General features: G+C 37.1%; 1 protein-coding gene across 2 annotated transcripts in view; it reads left to right on the top strand.

The window, feature by feature from the left end:
- GAS2 (growth arrest specific 2) overlaps positions 1 to 21475 on the top strand; it is a 119978-nt gene that overhangs the window by 59384 nt on the left and 39119 nt on the right. For both annotated transcript variants that reach the window (XM_036325670.1, XM_036325671.1), the window contains 3 exons: positions 555 to 618; positions 10012 to 10153; positions 17334 to 17441. In XM_036325670.1, coding sequence (XP_036181563.1) covers positions 555 to 618; positions 10012 to 10153; positions 17334 to 17441 — 314 coding nt within the window. The remainder of the gene's footprint in view (positions 1 to 554; positions 619 to 10011; positions 10154 to 17333; positions 17442 to 21475) is intronic.

Below are 21475 nucleotides of genomic sequence, written 5' to 3' on the forward strand. Positions count from 1 at the left end.
CATTAAGTTTCAGGGTCTCATTTGTCATCTTGGCTTAAAGGATAACAACAATCTGTGATGTGTGATTTTTATTCTTATTCATTGCGTTATTCCTGCCAAAATCACTAGTGAAGGTAAAGCCAGGATTTAAAAAAGGCCAGTCCTTAAAAAAATAAAAATAAAATAAAAAGCCAGTCTTTGTTCCATAATCTTCTGTGTGCTGTATGTAAAATATCTATCAGCTATTTATATCATAATTATAGCCACATTTTGACTTACTAAAATTAATTGATGAAAATAATTTTAAGGTGAGATTTACACAGGTTGAGATTTCCTGAGACTAATGGCTTTGGGGAAGGGGGTCGGACAAAGAATTTTGAAAACTACCTTGAAGCTTTAGTAAAGTGAAGTCTTCTGTGAGGTAGGTAGGCTGTTTTTTGTGAATGTTAGAATGAAGACTCGCTAATTTCCTGGGACTGGGAGAGATGAGGGGGTGAATGGCAAGCCTGTTCACCATTGAGCTGCTTTATAATCCCTTCTATTGTAAATGTGTCCACCTCTGTCTTGTCTTTCAGTTCTCCACAAGCAACCCAGAGAAGTGTGTCTCTGTTTGCTAGAGCTGGGCCGGATTGCAGCCAGGTAGGTCAGAATACTGCTATTATGTCAAGACATGAACCATCTCAGCATCCAAGCATGTAAGAAGCTTAATGGCTTTTTATTGCTGATGTTGAGCCTGTTGAGAAGCTATTTATTCAAATATGTACCAACATCTCAAGAGCAGTCATTCAAACTAAAAGCATGCCACCAATGTTCTTACCATTGTGATCTTGTTGTTAAAGCCACTCATATAGCCCTAACTGGTTTGGCTCAGTGGATAGAGCGTCAGCCTGCGCACTCAAGGGTCCCAGGTTCGATCCCGGTCAAGGGCATGTACCTTGGTTGCGGGCACAATCCCAGTGGGGAGTGTGCAGGAGGCGGCTGATGTTTACCTTATTGGAAAGTCTATCCCATTATATTCTTTCCTTAATCTTTCACGCTTCTCTTCCTCTTTACTCTTTACTAATGTTTAGCCTCCTCTTTCGTTCATTTTTTTTTCTCATTTTCTCCACTCAATATCTCATCTCTTAGCTCTTTTAGTTTCTAATTCTGAGAAGGGGAATAGTTGTAAAATTATTCTCCATATTTTTATTAGGGGAATATGTAGAATATAATTATTCTTACATAGAGATATCTTTAGAATCTTTGTCTTCTAGCAAAAAATAAATAAGCAACTGTAGAAATCATAATTATGGTTGAATAGACAGAGGGAGGGACTTTATTAGTTAAGCTGACTTTATGTCATGTCTTCTTTTGTATCTTGCAAACCATTAAGCAGGGTTTCAGACAGCCCTAAAAATTAGAAATGAAGATTTAAATCTTTAAGAAGTCTTAGTGAAAAATTAAAATTAAAAATAAACTAGGTGTTTTCTCATCCAGATCTGGGTATACTTTTAGAGCTGATTTCAGATGAATCAATAAGATCTCAATAAATGACTTGTTGCCATCGAAATGCTAGGAAAGAGAAACATGGGTCATCTGGAGTTCTTAATTAGCAGATGGAGCAAACAACTTTTTGTTTAGTTGTTTTTTTGATTATACTGTCAGAATATTCTAAAATGCAGATTACATATTGTTGCTTTAATATTGTAACTATGAATCAAATAAGCATCATGAATCTGAAAGTTGAGATATAGAAGTAAAGAGGAGTTGCACTATCTACAGAGTTAGTTGGAGAATTGTCATTTTCTTCTTGTTTAGTTTCTATTATTTGCCTGTTTTCTGGATTTATTTATTTACATATTTATTTTTGTAAATATACTTTTTGTTACCTGAACACTTTGAGTAGGAGACCTGCTGAACTGAACATTTTAACTATGATCAAATCATCAAAGGAGAAGACATAATACCCAATGACAAAATCCCTTTAAAAATCACCTTTCCTCCAGCTCTACATCTGACATAAATTGCCCCTTGCCATAGAATATAAAGCAAATTAAAATCTTGGTTATTAAAAAGGAATCATGATGGTCTGTTCAGTTTCAAGGTAAAGCATATATGAAGAATGTGACATTTTCCTCCCCCCCCCCCAAATATTTTAAAATTGAGATTCTGTGTTGCTTTTTTTTTTTTAAAAAAAAGCCCTGTATTGAGATATGATTGACCTACAAAAAGCTGTATGTATTTAATATAATATATACAACGCAATGAGTTTGGGGATAACTATACATCTGTGAAACCAGCACCATAATCTATGCCATAAACATATCCATCACTTTCAAAACTTTCCTCCTGCTATCTATTATTATCATTATTATTTATGATAACAATGGGTTTCTCCATTTCTCTCTATACTTATGATCATGCAAGCTGACAAAAGAAGTTTTTATTCATGCTGCAAAGAAAATATTACTAATCTCATAAAGGAGTTGTCAAAGGAGTAAGACTACCCTTACATTATAATACTTGATTTGTAAATTTTGCTTTTTGTTTTCTTCACCTACTTGAGTGGTGTGAAGTATTGCACACTTTCACTGAAAAAGAGGAAGTATGCCAAGAGATTGTTCAGGGTGTGCCATTGTACATTTTGTGTGCCACATAAGGTTAAACAGTTGAAAATGAATTGGGTAGATGGAACATTTAAGTATCAGAGTCTATTGAAGATTCTCTCAGTAACACATTTGAAGATTTCTGTATTTATGGAAGTTCAATTGTGCTTTATAGAAAATGGCAAACTGATCAACCCAAATCCCATTTCCTTAGCTCTATGTTGAAGCATATTAGTTAAAGAGAAAAAAAGAAAATACATCCCCAATCTCATTTTTACTCCTACATTAGGGTGTGTATGTGTGTGTGTGTGTGTATGTGTGTGTGTGTGTGTGTGTGTGTGTGTGTGTGTGTGTGTGTATATAAAACCTTTATCTACATCCTTACTTTGTGCTTCTTTCTTGTTTAACTCCTCCATGGAGGCTTATATAAATTATTAAGGTAAGATAGTTTTAGCCAAAACTAAAAGTGATTTTGGGAGAGCTCTCAAGAATCACAACATTCATTTGTATACACAACGGATGAGTTTTGAGCATAACAAAGTTCCCAATACAATCTTGTGAGTTTTTTTTATCACTAATAGATGATGCTTTTTTATATTTGATTCTAAACATTTCTCCTCAAATTACACAAATGTCATCTTAAAAGCATCAACGTCACTTCGGATATGATTTGCAAAATGTTTCTGGTTTTCTGCCGTGTTCTCCTGCGTGGTATCATTCAGGGAAGCCCCTTGGGCTTCTCCGAGCTCTGAGATGGGAGGATGAGACCACTTACTTTTGTTCTCATGGGGGGTAAAACTTCCTTTTATTTTCAACCAAATAGAGTTATCATCCCTGGAGAGTGAAATCCCTCCATTAACATTTCAGAAACCATGTCAGTTTCTGGGTGTAAAATATGCACGTTTGCCTTCTGAAAAGGAAAACACTCAGCAACGGGAGGTCAATAAAACCTCACAGATCTTTTTAGTGACAGTGTTTTGATATTTATTCCTCAAAAAAAAAGTTGCTGTGAACTGAACTTTTTCTACAGACTGCAGAATTAAGATTAGCTTTACAATAATAGTAAAACACTTGATATTTTGGTTTGGGGCCATAATCAATCATCAGCATCATAGTGAAGCTTTTTATATTTTTGAGAACTTCCTTGATTTTGAACAAAATTTATTACTACTAAAAAGAAATGTATCTTATTTATTTTATTTTTTTAATCTTTATTGTTGAAAGTATTACATATGTTGCCTTTTGTTCCCCATTGATTCCTTATAACTTGCACCCACCCCATCCCCCAGACCTTCACCACCCTTCGTCCGTGTCTATGGGTTCTGCATATATGCATACAAGTTCTTTGGTGGATCTCCTCCCACCTGCCCACCTATCTTCACCTTCCCTCTGAGAGTTGACTTTCTGTTCTATGCTTCTATGAAAACAAAACAAAACAAAACAAAACAAAAAACTTTAAAATAATTTTGTTAGTCTTCTATTTTAATCCATGGCCAAACAAAATGTTTCATAAAAATATTCTTTTACAAGACTTATTAATTAATTCATCCTATTTAAAGCACTTGTCTCTGACTACTAAGAATATCATGTTTTCACATGGGTGAAATTTCCTTTCAAATCTAAATCTATCTTTAAATTATTTTAAGACAGAATAAAAATGGGGCAAAAACTATCTTGCAAGAATCTGTAAACTGTTACAAGTTTTAAAATGGGGCTGTAGTCAGTTTGCTCAGTGGTTAGAGCGTCTGCCTGTGAACTGAAGGGTCCCAAGTTCATCTGGTCAAGGGCACATGCTGGGTTGTGGGCTCAATCCCCAGTGCGGGGGGGGCGGGGGGGGGGCGAGCAAGAGGCAGCCAATCAATGATTCTCTCTCATCATTGATGTTTCTGTCTCTCCCTCTCCCTTTTCTCTGAAATCAATAAAAATATAAAAAAGGGGGTGAGAGGTTTTAAAATTTGTCCCTCTAACTCTAGTAAAGTTGGCCCCAGGTGTCTTTTATTTGAAAACTATAGTCTACTAAATAGTTTGAGTAAATGTTCTCACTCGGGACTCAGTTTGGGCTCAATTATTTTATCTAGAACAATCTCAAAAGTTGTGCCACATGCCAGAAAAACGAAGTCCATGTATAAAATCTCATCATGAAGTCATCAACCATAAGACTCTTCCCAAGCAGGGTGTAATATTTTTTAATGGGGCAAAAAAAATGTATTGCCCTTTCAGTATTTACCCTACTTTCTTATCCCTGGAACATACAAATGTGAGGATTTGGTGTTAGTGGATTCACCCTTCTTGCTTTAGTTAGACCCTGGGAGCTACAACAGCCTTCTCTTCCCCAAAACTCTAAAATCTTGTCCTTGGAACAGAGTAGAAACCAGTATAAATTTGTGAAGACCTCATAGACAAAATAGAAATATGAAGTGGTATAGAGTTAATCATGGAAACCATAACAAAGTGGCCTTTTGGAGCATTGGAAAAAAAAAAAAGACTTACTTGTTGTCTAAGTTGGCTTGCAGGTGTGGGCCCCCAACCTAAGGGGAATTTCATGATTTACAGCCTGTTGACATCTCCAGACAGACAGGAAGCCAATGAATCGTTATTTAAGTGTGCATTTCTGGACTGGCTGACTGTACTAGAGGCAGCCTGAAGTAGCCAAAAGCCAATATAAGCAGAGATTTGGGGCTTAGTGCTGATTTTTTGTGTTCAGCAACATAGCTAATTTGCAGCTTTCCCAGATAGAGAAAGCTCTCCAGCGCAAGGTTCCGTGTGTGACTGTGACCAACTTCATTCAAACTAAGTCCACTTTGTATCAGACGTGGAGTGGAACCTCCTGTCGCTCTAATAACATATTATTTTACTTTGTGAAAAAAGTAACAGAAAAAGTTAGGCAACCTTTTCCTGAAAGGTGGCATGAATCCACCTACAATTACAAATGAAATCATATTTTCCAATTGGCCTACTTTATACTTTCACATATGAGGTTTTTCACTCAGTATTGACTTTTAATTGGCTGTGACTCCTAGTGTTTTAAATTTCTCTACGTTCACTGCCCAGTTTGTTATTCTCTGAAGAATATTAAACATAACAAATTTTTATACCTTGATGGAACGAAGAATTCAAAGAAGTCTAGGGAGATTAAGAACGAGTTGCCTGCTGAAGTTCATGCAGCCAGCTAGTAGCAAAGCTGTATTTATAACTTGGTCTGCTCCACTTCAGCACTGAGATATTTCTGCTATTCCACAATTATAGCAAAATCAATGTAAAGAAAGCCTATAGTAAGGGTTTTGTTTTTTTGTCTTTTTTTTTTTTGGTAAAGGATACAAACAATAGTAATATAAACATTTTTTAAAATATATATATATTTCTTTTTTTTTTTAAATATATTTTATTGATTTTTTACAGAGAGGAAGGGAGAGAGATAGAGAGTCAGAAACATCGATGAGAGAGAAACATCGATCAGCTGCCTCCTGCACATCTCCTACAGGGGATGTGCCCACAACTCAGGTACATGCCCTTGACTGGAATCGAACCTGGGACCTTTCAGTCCACAGACCGACGCTCTATCCACTGAGCCAAACCGGTTTCGGCAATATATATATATTTCTTTATTGATTTCAGAGAGGACGGGAAAGGGAAAGATAGAAACATCAATGATGAGAGAGAATCATTGATTGGCTGCCTCCTGCATGCTCCCTACTGGGGATCGAGCCTACAACCCAGGCATGTGCCCTTGGCTGGAATGGAACCCGGGACCCTTCAGTCTACAGGCCGATGCTCTACCCACTGAGCCAAACAATATTGCCCACTGGCCAGGGCAATATAAACAATCTTAATACTACTTCACATCTTAATTATGATGCCATTATATTATTTAATTTGGTGGTATAATATACTTTAAAAGTAAAAACTTTGGCAAAAGTACATTCGTACTGCAGTTTTCTGGCTGTGCAACATTTGAAACATCAGTTAACAGCAACCTCAGAGGTTGTGATGTGTCAGAAGCTGCGCTACGAGTGTAATGGATACTGTTTTAATTCTTCCTAATAATATTCAAATACAAGGATTAGAATGTCCACTTTATATTGAAAGAAAGCTGAGGCTCAGTAGTAATGTATGTGAAGGTGCCCTCATGGGCCAGACACATGCTGGTGTTCAATAGCAGTTGCTTTTCTCACATTCTTTCTCCCTCCCTGCACTGCTCCATCAGACCTCTAGGGCAGGCCATTTTCATCTCTGCCTTCCTGACAGAAAGCAGACTCCTAGAGGTTAAGTGACCTGCTACATTTAAAGAGTAGGCTCTTGACACAGTTAGCTCAAGCCTACCTCAGGGAATAATGATGCACAAATCTCCATATGAGTATTGTTGGTACTTACCAATGGGAATGAAATGCTGGGTTGAGTTCAGTGTAATTAATACTAGTATCACAAAGGTTTTTTTTTTTTTAAAAAAAGTCTTCTCATTTTGGATATTGTTTAAAGTCACCTAGAACATTTTTTTTTGGTAAAGCATTTATGTACGTTCAATATTGGCATGTTTTATGAAAGTGATATGCATTTAAACACCCCAAACAGTGAAACCAAATACATACTTGGAACTCCAAGTTATTGTTATATGAGAATACAGGATATTTTTTTCTTTCATTTAAAGAGTATGAAGTACCTACTGTGTTCCAGGATCCATGCTAACTGCTGGGGATGCTGTGAGTCAGAGAGCGGTCTCTGCTGTTAGAGAATTTGCAGTCTGGCACATGTTTTAACTCATGTCCCAGTATGTGGTTAATATGATTGAAAGGTTAAAAATAAGATAAGTGGTGCCTAGGTCTTTGATTTTTGCAACTAAAAATGACTCCATTCATAGAGGCAGTTCTCAAAGCAGCATTTGTGCCGTTGAGTTATGCTAGCTTAAACTGTTTTGTACTGAATTCTAACGTTTTCCAGCACTCAAAGGGTACCTAACACATACCACCCAACCTTACCATCTAAATTCTGGAAAAAAATTAGAAGATAAAGGAGTGGCAGATAGAACAGCACACATCCTCTTTGTTGTTGATAAGGTGCGAGTTGACAGACATGCTTATTGTCTGTAATGTAACTGCAGAATCAGGCCAGTTAGCCACCTAATTGCAGGTGAGGATGAATCAGGGTGGAGGTTCCTGTAGAGACCTTCCTGTGGGCAGTTCTTTTCTAGATGAAGAAGGTAAACTGAGTCCAGCATGTTCAGTTTATTCTTATGCCATGATCTGCATGGTGGGTTCAGGATAACCTGTAGGAGGGCCGACGCACAATGAAGACACTATTCATGAAAAATGAATTTTAAAGGCCTGGGGGGGCCAGGTGGAACCTCTTTCGAGAAGAGGAACCACGAGTCCCAGTCTTGCCTGTTTTTTATTCAGTTTGGTTACACATTTGCCCCTTAGCAATGCATGCAGGCAGAGCAGATAGAAGCAAAGGCCAGTGAAGTTTAGTGAACAGTGTGAAGATGATCAGGTTAGGAAATCACCTCGAGCCATCACAATCACAGCATTGCAATATTTGCATTCTGATTAAGTGATAGTTTTTCACCAAAGAGATAACATCCAAGCTAAAACCTGCTGAGATCAAGGTCCATTGGCCTTCCAATGTCTCTTTTGCACTTTCAAGCTAATGCTGTTATGCGCTGGTCTTCAGCATGCTTAGACTTACCGATTTGATAAACCCTTTTATGTTGTTGGAGAGGAGAGAATAATGGAGGAGAGAGACCAGAAATTAAATGAATTGAACACCTTCTACAACAGCGGTTCTCAACCTGTGGGTCGCCACCCCTTTGGCGGTTGAACGACCCTTTCACAGGGGTTGCCTAAGACCATCCTGCATATCAGATGTTTACATTACCATTCATAACAGTAGCAACGAAAATAATTTTATGGTTGGGTCACAACATGAGGAACTGTATTTAAAGGGCCAGAAGGTTGAGAACCACTGCTCTACAAGAACAAAACATCGAGAGTGAGGAAATTGCTTCCCTTTGGGAATGTCCACTGAACACATGCAATGATGTCAGTTAAAATGACAGGCCATTAGAACAGGTTAGTATTTAGTAATCTAAGCCTTTACATTTAATACTGTTTTAATGTACTAGGTACTAGACATACCACCAACATATTTATTCTCTATCTATAGATTATTTACTTGGTAGATTATCCATGACCTGAGGCTTTTCCCTCTCCTTTCTAACTCACAATCGCCTGGTTAAAAGTAAGAGAAAATTGGCTTCAGTCCTGAAGTCAGAGAACCTGGCTTTGCATCTTTGTGCAGCTCCTACTTAGTTCTGTACCTTCTCTGGATCTGTGTTCTTAGCTGTACAGATGAAGTGTGTGATAGATGATCCCAGAGGCCCTTCTCAAATCTTAATTTCTGGAGTTGTCTTTGGCCTCCTCCACCTGGGTGCAATTGATGTACATCTAAGAAAGCAAATCAATTTTAAGTTTACCCTAAGAAAAATATGATCATGAGAGATAAAAATGCTAATAACAACTATATCTATTTTTTAAAACTTCTATGGCATTTATAATTTAAAAGACAGAAATTTAACATATTATTCTAAATTGTTTTTCTTTCTTCTCTGTTCATTTTCTTTCCTAGAAACACTAGACATGCTTTCATTATATTGTTTTTAAGAAAATAACCTGTATAACCCATAGTCCAATGTTCCTGGGCCCCATAGGAGGTATATAATTAATATAGAGAATTTCTTTTCTGTTAAATCATTTAAGAATGTTTGTTTGGGGGGATTATTGTTTTCAAACTTGGCTATGACTGAATTTATTTCCATCTTTAATAAGCTTGTGTCCAAAATAGGAGTTCAGTTACATCACTTATATCATTTCCTAGTGAATATGAAAACTGAATACTAAATGTTATATGGTTATTTGTATTATTGATTCATTAATATATTACATGTAGCATTTTATTTAATCTTAGTATGCTATTTGTTATGTGTTGATTCATATATGTGTACACACACACACACACACACACACTCAGCAGATATGTTTCCCCCCTGTTTAAAAGGTGCCATTTAAGAACCATTCCATGCCAGGAGAAGTTAAATTGTTTTAAAAAGTTATCAGTTTGCTCCTGTAGTCTTCATAATCAACTATAACATACTAGAGGCTCGGTGCACGGATTAATGCACTGGTGGGGGGCGTGGCCTATGGGGATCAGCCCACTGTGGGAGCGCCACTCATCCTGGTCAGCCAAGCAGTGCTCCCACTGTGGGAACACACTGACCACCAGGGTACAGTTCCTGCAATGAGTGTCTTCCCCCTAGTGGTCAGTGCGCATCATAGCAACTGGTCGACCAGTCGTTCTGGTCATTCCACCATTCGGTCACTGGGCTTTTATATATATATAGATAGTAAGTGTATCGTTGTAAGTTATGCATCTACATTGATCTTGTATCTTTTAAAAGGTATGGTGTGGAGCCTCCTGGTTTGATAAAATTGGAAAAAGAGATTGAACAAGAAGAAACACTTTCTGCCCCTTCTCCTTCACCTTCTCCTTCATCAAAGTCTTCTGGAAAAAAGAGTACAGGAAACTTACTGGATGATGCAGTAAGTAAAACTGGTCAGACTTTATATTACGTAGTCTTTTTTTAATTTCAAAACTCATCTTGTTTTATTTATTTTTTAATTTAAATTCCTTATTGTTTAAAGTATTACGTATGTCTCTGTTTTCCCCCATTGACCTCTCCCCAGCAATTCCCACCCCCCAGCACATGCCCTCATCCCCTACTGTCTGTATCCATGGGTTATGCTTATATGCATGTATACAAGTCCTTTGGTTGATCTCTTACCTCCTTTAACCCCCCACCCCCTGCCTTCCCTCTGAGGTTAGACAGTCTGTTCGATGCTTCTGTGTCTCTGGATCTATTTTTGTTCATCAGTTTTTATTGTTCATTATATTCCACAAATGAGTGAGATCATGTGATATTTATCTTTCTATGACTGGCTTATTTTGCGTAGCATAATGCTCTCCAGGTCCATCCATGCTGCTGCAAATGGTAAGAGTTCTTTCTTTTTTACAGCAGCATAGTATTCCATTGTGTAGATGTACCACAGTTTTTTGATCCACTCATCTGCTGATGGGCACTTAGGCTGTTTCCAAATCTTAGCTATTGTAAATTGTGTTTCTATGAACAAAGGGGTGCATATATCCTTTCTGATTGGTGTTTCTGATTTCTTGAGATATATTCCTAGAAGTGGGATTACTGGGTCAAATCATTCCGCACAATCTCTTATCAGTCTAACCTATGTCTATTTCAATTTCATTGAAATTCATTTTAAAATCCTGTGAAAAAGTCTGTACTTCTACAGTTCATTTTGAGATTCAAAACTGAGCCAGACTTTCAAATAAAATGTCACTTAATTCTGCTGAATAGTATCTAACAATGTAGGACAATAAATCAACTCCTTAAAAGTTGACTTTGAAAACACTTCAGATCCTTGCCAGTGGTTTGACTCCTCATTTCACAGGTAAGAAGCCTGAAGCATGAGATCTGGAGGATTGTTAAAGAGGCAAAGCAAACACCACAGAGAAGATAACTGCTCTTTACCGACTGCCTGCTGTGGTTCAGGGTCTAGCATTGTTTTCCAAGTGCTCTAGGTATCTGTAAGGCAGGTTTCTTACTGAGAAAACACAAACAGAAGTTGAATCACCTCCTGAGGAAAAAAGAGGAGCTCAGATTCCAACCCAATTTTGTCTAACTCTGAGGCCCCCATCCCTCTACTGAGCAGAGTCCTTGGGTCACAGTCTTTGGCAGATTAGCAGCTATTATCATTGTCCCTCATAATCACAGAAAACATCCTGGGTGTTACAGCAAAAGGAATGAATTAAAACTCTCTGGCAACCTCTGTTGCCTGTTAAGTAGTTCTTGGTGATAAGTAGTGTGTTCGATTTTGTGTATTTACCTCCCAGAACATGTGTTTTGGGTACAAATGTTAAAAAAAAATGGTTATTTGTTTTATAGCAAATAGTAACATCATTCAGAGCTGTTAGAGTGAAGTATGTCTCCAATACATGGGGAGAGTCCTGAGAAACTAGCAGCAGCCATAATGCCCATTCTAAGAAGTAGACAGGACTAACAAGGACTGCTGGCCCATGGCTGAAGGTTTCCTTCGCCAGGGGCTGAGCTGAAAAGGCTGGGACTGTGGCTGACTGGCACTACACAGTGAAGAAACAGGGTTTCCCATCTTTTTCTTTCCTCCATGTGGCACTCTAACGCACACTGCAGGTTCGGATGAGCAGAAATATAACTTTTTCTGGCAGATTGAGACTTCCCATTTCTGCTAAGGACAGCAGACTTAAACTTAGCCTGTTAAAGTATCTTAGCCAATAACAGTTTAATTTAGTTTTCTTCTGTTCAGTCCATTCAGGAATTAAAGAATAGGCAAGGACATTTTTTATCCTCACCATTGACTTGTGAACCAGGAGGTCATGGTTCAATTCCCGGTCAGGGCATATGCCTGGGTCGTGGGCTCAGTCCCCAGTGTGGGGTGTGCAGGAGGCAGCCAATCAATGATTCTCTCTCATCATTGATGTTTCTATCACTTTCTCCCTCTTCCTTCCTCTCTGAAATCAATAAAAATACTTTAAAAAATTTAAAATTATAGAACTGTTTTTAAGGAACAGTGACATGCCTTGCTTATCATAGTATTTTGTATTTATTTTATAAGTTGATTAAATAAAGTATTGTATTAATAGTAGGTAATAGTGCATTATTTATATATTGATGAGAACAATTTTCCCCGATTTATTTTGGGGTAAGATGTTCCTTTAGTCTTTCTCTTATAAATGTGTATCTCCGGGGCAACTGCACTTGATTTTAATCCCTTTCCCCTCAGCTGTCACTTCTACTCATTTTCTTTAATGTTTTATAGTCAGAGCTTTGGCCAGCATCTTAACCTCCTAATGAATTAATTTCTGAATCAAATACATTCTTTTAGTTCTCACATTGTGAGGCTTATTTCTCATGTTTGACATTGTTGAACAATGTGTTCTTGACATTATTATCCATAAACATTATTGTTACCTAGGTGCAACTCAGATTTGATGAAAATTTATAGGGGTTCCCTTTAACATGCAAGGTAAATCCCAAATCATTTATGTCACATAAGTCTCCATGTGCTGGCCTATTTTGTCTTTCCCCTCTAGACTCATCCTAGCATTCGGAGGTACCCATTGTAAAGATACCTGCTAACCCCAAATTCCAAAGGACATTTTATGCTCTGTGTTTTTCCTCATTTGCTTTCATCACCATATGGATGCCTATACATCTTTTAAATCTACCTTTTCATCTTTTAAAATTCAGGCTGTGAGCTTTCCTTGGCATCTCCCATTCCAGGTGATATTGACAAATTAGTCCTCGATGCCCCAAGTGTTTTTATATATTTCATGAGGTATTTACCTTATTGGGCATAAATACCCATTATTCTCTATGTGTAGTCCTTGTTCTCAAAGACATGGGCCATCTTTTATTAGTCTATGTCTATTAGTGCCATTTTTGTTGAATAGATTATCAATGTGAGTAATTAAGGTTTTAAGAAGCTTCTTCCTTGTTCTATTTATCTGGAATGGCCATGTGCTCTGGAAATGGGCTACTTTGCAGAGGGAGGAGATGTTGCCCCTTGAATCCATTTACATGAACCTGGGAGAAGTAGCTACAATGGTTCCCTTTCTTCACCAGCTTGTCCCATATCCCTCATCCTTGAGAATGGGAGGAAAAGGACAGGAGGGAGGAGGTGGTGAAATAACTATGAGAAGGATTTTGGAAAAGTTTCTTCAATATTTCAGTCCAAGCAAGACTGTCACCCCATGGTGGTTCTCCCTTCTCCAACTTCTAGTCCCCCAACTGGAAACACTGAGGGGCTCTCACAAGAGCTTTAAACCTCTTTTAAAGTTTACCACAAATTTGGGAACATAACCATCCATTTAGTTACGGGGTTTTAATTGAATGTAGGAATGTGCAAACTGGATATTTCTGTACCATTGCCAGCTAGAATACTATGTTCTGAAAGGTTTTAAACCAGCATTTCTCCAAGAATGTTTAGTCAAGTACTCACACCCCAGATGCCTCGCAGGGAGAAGAATTCCGTGGTTAGGTTGGTTTGAGAAACACAGCTCACTGTATTCCCTGGGTAGAGTTTGGCAATTCACTGTGATATATTAAAGGCACTAGTGAGTTCTGTAAGATCTTGTTTTACCTGGAATTTTCCAAATTATTTGGCCATGGAAGTTTCTTATCGTCTCTCCTTCATACTTTGTTGCTGAATTGCATTGCAATATTTGCATTCTTATTAAGTGGTAGTTTTTCACCAAATAATTTATTTCAGGGACAGTGGAACAGAGAGAAACATAATTTGAGTCTCACTAATGATGTAAATCAGAGATTCGTATGTCAAATATGAAAATTAAGTAGTCCCTATGGCAGTTGCTTCACTGCATGTGAAACATATATAGCGGCGGGAAATTGAAATTCTTGTACCCCAGTTTGTGTTTTAGAATGGGGATGTAAAATAGAGATTGCCTGCAAAGTTCCCGTGTTCAGTTAAAAATATTGGCTATTTCTGCTCTGACAAAATTACTATTTGTATCAAAAAGTAAAGAAGAAAGAGGATAAAGAGGGGGAAGAAAACAATAAAGAGGGGAAAAAGAGAAAAGAAAAAGAAAGGGCAGAGTAAGAAAAGCAGACCTGTGTTAAGATATCATATTGCAGAGAGCAGTTTCAACAGGAACTGCCAGTTTTGAAACTGTCAATATTTCCTCACATTTATTTGTTTGCTACTTAGGGGGATTGAGGAAATTTGGAAAAAAAAATATAGGTGACCTTTTATGTGGATAATTTGCCCTACCTTCTTTAATCAAGATATCATAAAAGAATACATAGTAGTGTCCATTCAGATTAATTTATTCTCCCGAGGTGATTCAGCTGCGATAAAGTGGTGGAGTCGGGTTCAGTTCTCTTTGCATTCCCTCATGGGGAGCTGGTTCCCACACAATGAGTTGAATCCAGTTCTAAGAAACCATTCTTACTTTCTTCCTCTTCTCCATCAACTTCCTCAGTCTGGGGATGAGAGATAGCGTAATTCTGAGTAATCAGGCTCCTCTTGAAATCCCATTTCAGCAGAATACTGGCTGGGTTCCTGGGCCCAAGCAGAACACCTGCCAGACTGACTTACCCCGAGGTAATGTAAGACGCACAGATGTCATCGGTCACTGTTTACTTAACAATCTATTTTCACTACCCCGCAGTCTGGCCTCATCTCTTCCATTTCTGCCCCCACCTCTCACACAACTACAAAAAAAGCCCTTGATTTAAAAAAAAAACCACAAGTTTGTTTTCAAAGCTCTGAAGGCACTGGGAGAAGGGCAGGCCACTTGAGGAAATGCATTTTGTATTTCACTTCCTTTGATTCCCACAGTTTCTGTGTTTTGTCTAAGAACACTTCAAGATGGAAACACTTACCCATACTTGCGATTATCATTTTATTTTAGCAGAGGAACAACTTGAACGCCAGTTTACCCTTTGCTCAATTACTGTGTGGCAGGAAAGCTGGGCCAAGCAGGGCTCTCCTAAAGTTTGGGCCACGTGCTTTCATAACGCTGACTTATTGTTCTATCATCACCATCTTATTTAAGAATATCCATTCAAAAATGTCTCTAGGGACAGAATTCTGTTAATATAGTGTGTGGGGGGGTGGATGTACCTATGGGTCAAGTATCATATGATAGAAAAAATTCAGAACTCAAATACACAGACCTAATCACTAACTTAATGACCTTAACAGGTTTTTTTTTCCTCCCCATTTTTCAATGAAAGCCATTTGTAACATTCTTTGAATCCAATTTTAATCTGTCGCATGATTTCCCCTCGTGTCCCATATAGGCTCATGTTTTTATTTAGACATTCATTTAGTTACTCAATACGCATTCATTGAACACATAGTATATGCCATTAAGGGATTTTGTTTTATTTGAAGGATTTAAAACAGTAATGAAATACTATCTTAACCCTTGAATAACTCACAACCCAGCAAAGAGCAATTAGGGTTAACCAATAACTGATAAACAATTTGATATGGTAAGAATAAGTATTAAGAATTGTAGGTTTATATGTTGGCAGAATTAGGGATTCTAGACAGGACAGATGAAAATATGTATCTCAAAGTTGGTTCCCTCTCCCTCAGCTATAGTGTCAGTTTTTCTTTATAGGTCTTCACTGAGGCATAATTGCATAGCACTTAATGTAAGTTTTCTTCAGGATTCCTCCACTTTTTTTTCTAGTTTTTTCTCTAGTTATTATGCTTCCATACTTTCTGGAATCTCTCAATCTGGGGAAACCAAGCTGTTTAAGTTCTGTACACCGACACACAAGTGAACTCATGTGTCACTCTTTCCACAGGTTTTGTTTAATAGAAGGCTGATTGAAGTCAGACATTGCTTTATTTGAAGGAATGATTGACTATCTTTGGTGATAAAACTCTAGAAACTATATCTTTGTGGAAGAAAGAACTTAAGTGGGAGAGACCAAGCCAATTCTTCAGAAACTAAATTTATTCTGTCTAGCTTTTCAATTGCAGGGTGCATGTTGTTTAGATCTGTGACTCAGAACACAGGAAATTGTTGCTTTGGTTTGTTTGGTTGGTGAGTTGAAGAGAGGGCAGTTATGAGACACAGCATGACAGGTTCCCAATTAAGAAAAACATAAATATAAACTTCATTCCTACAGTCATGGTCTATATACATTGCCTTCTAATAGTCACAACTACTTACAGGCATTGTGCACACATCATTTAGATTAGGTATTTTTTTTTTTTCAGAATAGAGAGATAGATAAAATCGAGGTAAATTCTGATATTCAGATGTGGTTTTATAAAATGTATGTAAATTGTAAGATACTGCCACTGAAGTAGGTTTTGGAGGGTGGCATTTACTGGGATGGAATACATTGCTGGGTGAGCCTGGGTGTACTAGAGATGACTTCTTTTTAAAAAATAATGTTTTTATTAACTTTTAGAAAGAGAGGAAATGAGAGGAATAGAGAGATAGAAACAATGATGAAAAACATCGTCAATTAGCTGCCTCCTGCACACCCCCAACTGGGAAGCAAGCTGTACAACCTGAACATGTGCCCCGACTGGGAAATGAATCGATGACCTCTTGGTTCCTGGGTCGATGTTCAACTGCTGAACCACTCTGGCCAGGCTAGAGATGACTTATTAAAGAAAACCTTTGAGTTCAAAATAAAATGAAACAATAGTCTCATTAAAACAACAACAAAGTGTTCCATTCTCTTTATTTTGAAATGGGTAAAATTCATATTGTTAAATTACAACGAGGAAGCACAGTTTTGACATATGTTCTATTCTAGTTTTCAATGTATTTATCTTGGCAACCCAATGTTCATGGTCTTTTTAATTCTCCCACAATGAGAGAACTCAGGTTCATTCTTACACTGCGAATTGATTTGCTTGTCATTATCCTCCAGCATCGTTTCTTTGTCATGACCCAGCTCGTGCCTTAGTGCAGTTATTGGCCTTCAGAAAATGCTTTCCAGGCCTGATCTTCACATGGTTAGGACGCAGCTGCTCATATCATGTTCATAGTGTGATACAGAACACATATAAAAGCGGCCCCGGTCCAGGGGCCTTTGAACCCACAGAACAGATTAATCTAAATGGGACTTGATGAAGGAGAATGAACTGGAGAATGAACTTGCTTGCTCTTCTATTTCAGGTGAAAAGGATTTCTGAGGATCCTCCTTGCAAATGCCCAAACAAATTCTGTGTGGAGAGGCTCTCTCAAGGAAGATACCGAGTGGGAGAAAAGATCCTCTTCATTAGGGTAAAGTTTTACTGCTCACATGATACCTTATCCTTTATGAGACTTTCAGGACTTGAGTGGGGGTTACAGGAAAGTATGACCAGTAACTAAGCAGGGACCTCCCCTATGGTGGTTACAGTTGGACTTGAAGACACGAGGTATGAACATTTAAAAACATATCACATAATTACTGCTGAGGGCTAAATAAATAGAACTCTCTCTCTCTTTTTACATATACCCAAACATGCACACCAAATAGACCACAGAGATAAAGTAGAATGAGGAAAAGAAAAAACAACAAATTCATTTTTGTTTATACATTCAGTTTCAAAGGAATACCCCCTCCGCCACCCTCCACACACAGATATCCCCAATGGGAAACAGAAATCAACATTCTGCCCTGATCTTTCATATCTCTACTTCAGGAATATCATCCTGTTGGTCCTGGCAATTTTCAAATTATTTGAACATGATTTTTAAAAGAAGTTTGGATTATGAACCAGGGTGAGGGGAATGAAAGCTCATTACAATGGCTGGGCTAAATAATGCCTGACATTTACTACTTAGTTTTCTGAGTGAATGAAGAAATGTGGACTTATGCCAATGAATGATTTGGTGGTCTCCATTTTACAATTGTCCTAATTAGATATCTGATTAGATAATTAGTGGCTCAATAAAGTCACACTTCAAGTCTTTCACTTGTGATCTGTTTTGGTAATAATCAAGAAAACATAATCTCTTAAAATAAGACTTTTCATAAGACCAAGAATTCTTCTTCTGAGAAATAAGAAAATGGAAAATATAGCACTGATACATTCCTATAATTGATAAGTATATTTTTCCACCATAGTTTTTAGTCATTACCTAAATAACAGCAATTAGGTTTCAGAGGAGCTATAGTCTCTTTTCTTTTGAATAAGTTACAAATTTCTTGCTTGTTATTTTATTTTGTAGGGCAGAATATTTGAGTGCGTACTTCTAGTACAATCAATGAATACTCTACACCAGTGGTTCTCAACCTTCTGGCCCTTTAAATACAGTTCCTCATGTTGTGACCCAACCATAAAATTATATTCATTGCTACTTCATAACTGTCATGTTGCTACTGTTATGAATGGTAATGTAAATATCTGATATGCAGGATGGTCTTAGGCGACCCCTGTGAAAGGATCATTCGACCGCCAAAGGGGTCGCGACCCACAGGTTGAGAACCACTGCTCTAAACACTACTCACAGTGATGGCCCAGTAGAAATTTTGCCTGCGCAGTATTTTCTTAATTTCAACTTTTGACTGAAATTTATTTGTGTGAACGGATTTTTAATGTTCTACATCATGTTATTTGAAGAAAAGTTTGATCATAATTAGCCTTCAAAATAATGTCAGTCAGTTTTTAAATCTAATTTAGGTCAGTGTTTTTTGGTGTGTGTTTTTAAAATAATTTTGGGTAAAAATTGATATTTTAGAATAGCAATGAAAGGAATATAATAGGTCAGTGTTAGAGTTTTGGTACAAATCTGGGAGAGTGGCCTCATTAGGATAAACAGTTGCCCCCATCAATGCTTATTGTTCTCTTGTATCTTATTATAAGGATAATATACAGGTTCATTTTAGCCACGCTGCCTGCCTTCCCTTTAGTACATTAAAAAAAGTGATTTGGTCATTCCAAAGATGTGTTTAAATTTTACTATGCTGACCTTTGTCAATTGTGAGTCAGGCTCCTTGAGAATATTAGATCCTTGAACCTAGAAGCAAAGCAAGGTTTAATTCATGTTAAAAGTTATTCCTTTTATGATCGAAGTGTTGACAAAACACATGATTAATAAACTAGATACATTTTCTTCTATTGTAACCCAATATCTGTAGGCTAAAAATATATACATATATGTGTGTAGCTATTATATGTTTATTTGTGTCTGGTCTTTAATTTAGTCAATTGTCAACAAGTTTGATATCGGTATTTATGAATAACATAAATTTACATTGCATTTAATGTTTAAGAAAATTTTTGGTGTGCCATTTTTCTTTTCAGAAAATGGTTTCCTTTTGGTAAAATCTGTGCATGTGTTGTTTATAGAGGACTTGGGATTTTCTTTACTGGAAAAAATTGCATCAACTTCCCTAGTGATAGCATTTGAGTTAAATACAGTGTGTTACAGCAGCATATACTGTGCACATTCAGTTTCATGCTTCCAGTGTTCCAGGTAAGCCTGCAATAAGGGAGTCAACTGTGACATGGTTTTCACTGACTGGCCAGCAAGTCATGGTGTCATGCTGCTATGCCGGATGTTTTAATCAATTTTAGTTATTCACTTTTTCTCATTATGCACTGTCCACATATAATGTGAGCTATTTTTTTTTCCAACAGATTTCCCTTTAAAATTAACCTGTTATTTTTCATATCTTAATTATTAAAAAGGAATATTTATATGACTGCTTAAATCAGAAGGTAAAACTTTGTCAAAAAAGAAAGTTATCTATTAATATATATTGAAATTCTTATCCTTTGGCTTGCCAGGGGTCTGTTCTCACCCTGATGGAGGAAAGTGATTCCAAAAAGGCTCCTCTGTTGTTTCTTAATTATCCCTCATGGCTTTTACCCCCCAGTCCCTGGAGTTTAGGAATTAAAATTTCACAGGCAAGCCATAGACACTGTTCATCGCCCATTTTCTCCCCGCATCCTTCTGTTCACTGAATGCAGGAACTAATACCGTCTTAGTGAGGAGTACAGGCTTTGGCTAGTCCTTTTGATTTGTGGCAGGGACTATATTTAATTGATTGCTATTCTGCACGAACTCACTACAAGGAACTGGCAGTTATTACTAAAAAACAACACCCCAAACCCTCAGAGGTACTGGTTTTTAAATGATCATATGGTTGTTGCTGCTAGTTTCTTACCTTATGGCTCTATGAACACCTGGATTAAGTAGTAAGTGCGCTGTAGTCAACTTCTCACCCACACTAGGGAATAACAACATCACAGGGGCTACATGCAGTTCAGCATTTCCTAAACTTACGTTTTTCACATTGGCATATTTTAAATTTTTTCATATCTTTTTTGAAGCTGCTAAATATGGTCATATTTACTATATAAGACATAGTAAGTAGATGCACTTATGCATATTATTGTTATTATATAAAATATACATACAATGAAATATATATGGTGTCTTAGCTTTTGTCCCCTAGTTTTCTGTCAGTCCTGGGAACGGCAGTGTCTTCGTATAGCCATGATGATACTGGCCATGCAAAGAACAATTCTGTCTTCTAAGGCTGTTGTTAAGACTGTTGACTTAGCTTTTACACAAAGATAATACAGTTATCAAAACAGTGATTCAGGAAAAAACTCTCTTAGAATTAATAAATACAAAATTATCTTAATAAGTCTGTATGTAACACATTTACTCTAGATTTAACAATTTCATTCCTAAGAAAATTATAAGGTTTGTTGACAATACCCAATCACTTTACTTATATATGGTTTTATGATTATTATGTATATGAATACATCTTCTCTTTAAACATTAAAACAGATACACTGTGACAGCAAGTAAGAATGAGAAATATAAGAATGTCAGCAGATTATTAAAAAAGAGCCCAGAAGACATTTTCTACAGAGGATATCTTTGCTAAACATATGTCTTTTCTGTGGGTTTCTAGAGAATGTATGCATGGACCCTTCACCTACATGGCTACCTAGTGTGCACTAATCTAGCTGCAACCCTATGCTTATGTAGGCATGTGTGCTTATGTGCATATGTCTTCGTTTCAAGGTGAGGGATTAATCTATACCCAACTATAAAGAATCCAATAGTATAAGAGAAAATCTCTGAGGTTTTTGACTGTGTCTTTTAGACAATCATGCTCATAATCCCCTGTCAGAGTGGGAATTGTTTCTAGCTTATAAAAAATAATTTTCAAAGCTACATTTTTGCTCTACATCTTCTAATGAGCAACAGTGTTTTTGACCAATCTGATAGACAACAAGATAAATGCAGCTAATTTGTATCTGTTGTGCAGATACAAACTTACTTTCCTCCAAGATAAAAATGTTTCA

Source organism: Myotis myotis, unplaced genomic scaffold (genome assembly GCF_014108235.1).
Source record: "Myotis myotis isolate mMyoMyo1 unplaced genomic scaffold, mMyoMyo1.p scaffold_m19_p_10, whole genome shotgun sequence".
In the NCBI taxonomy this organism is placed as follows: Eukaryota; Metazoa; Chordata; class Mammalia; order Chiroptera; family Vespertilionidae; genus Myotis; species Myotis myotis.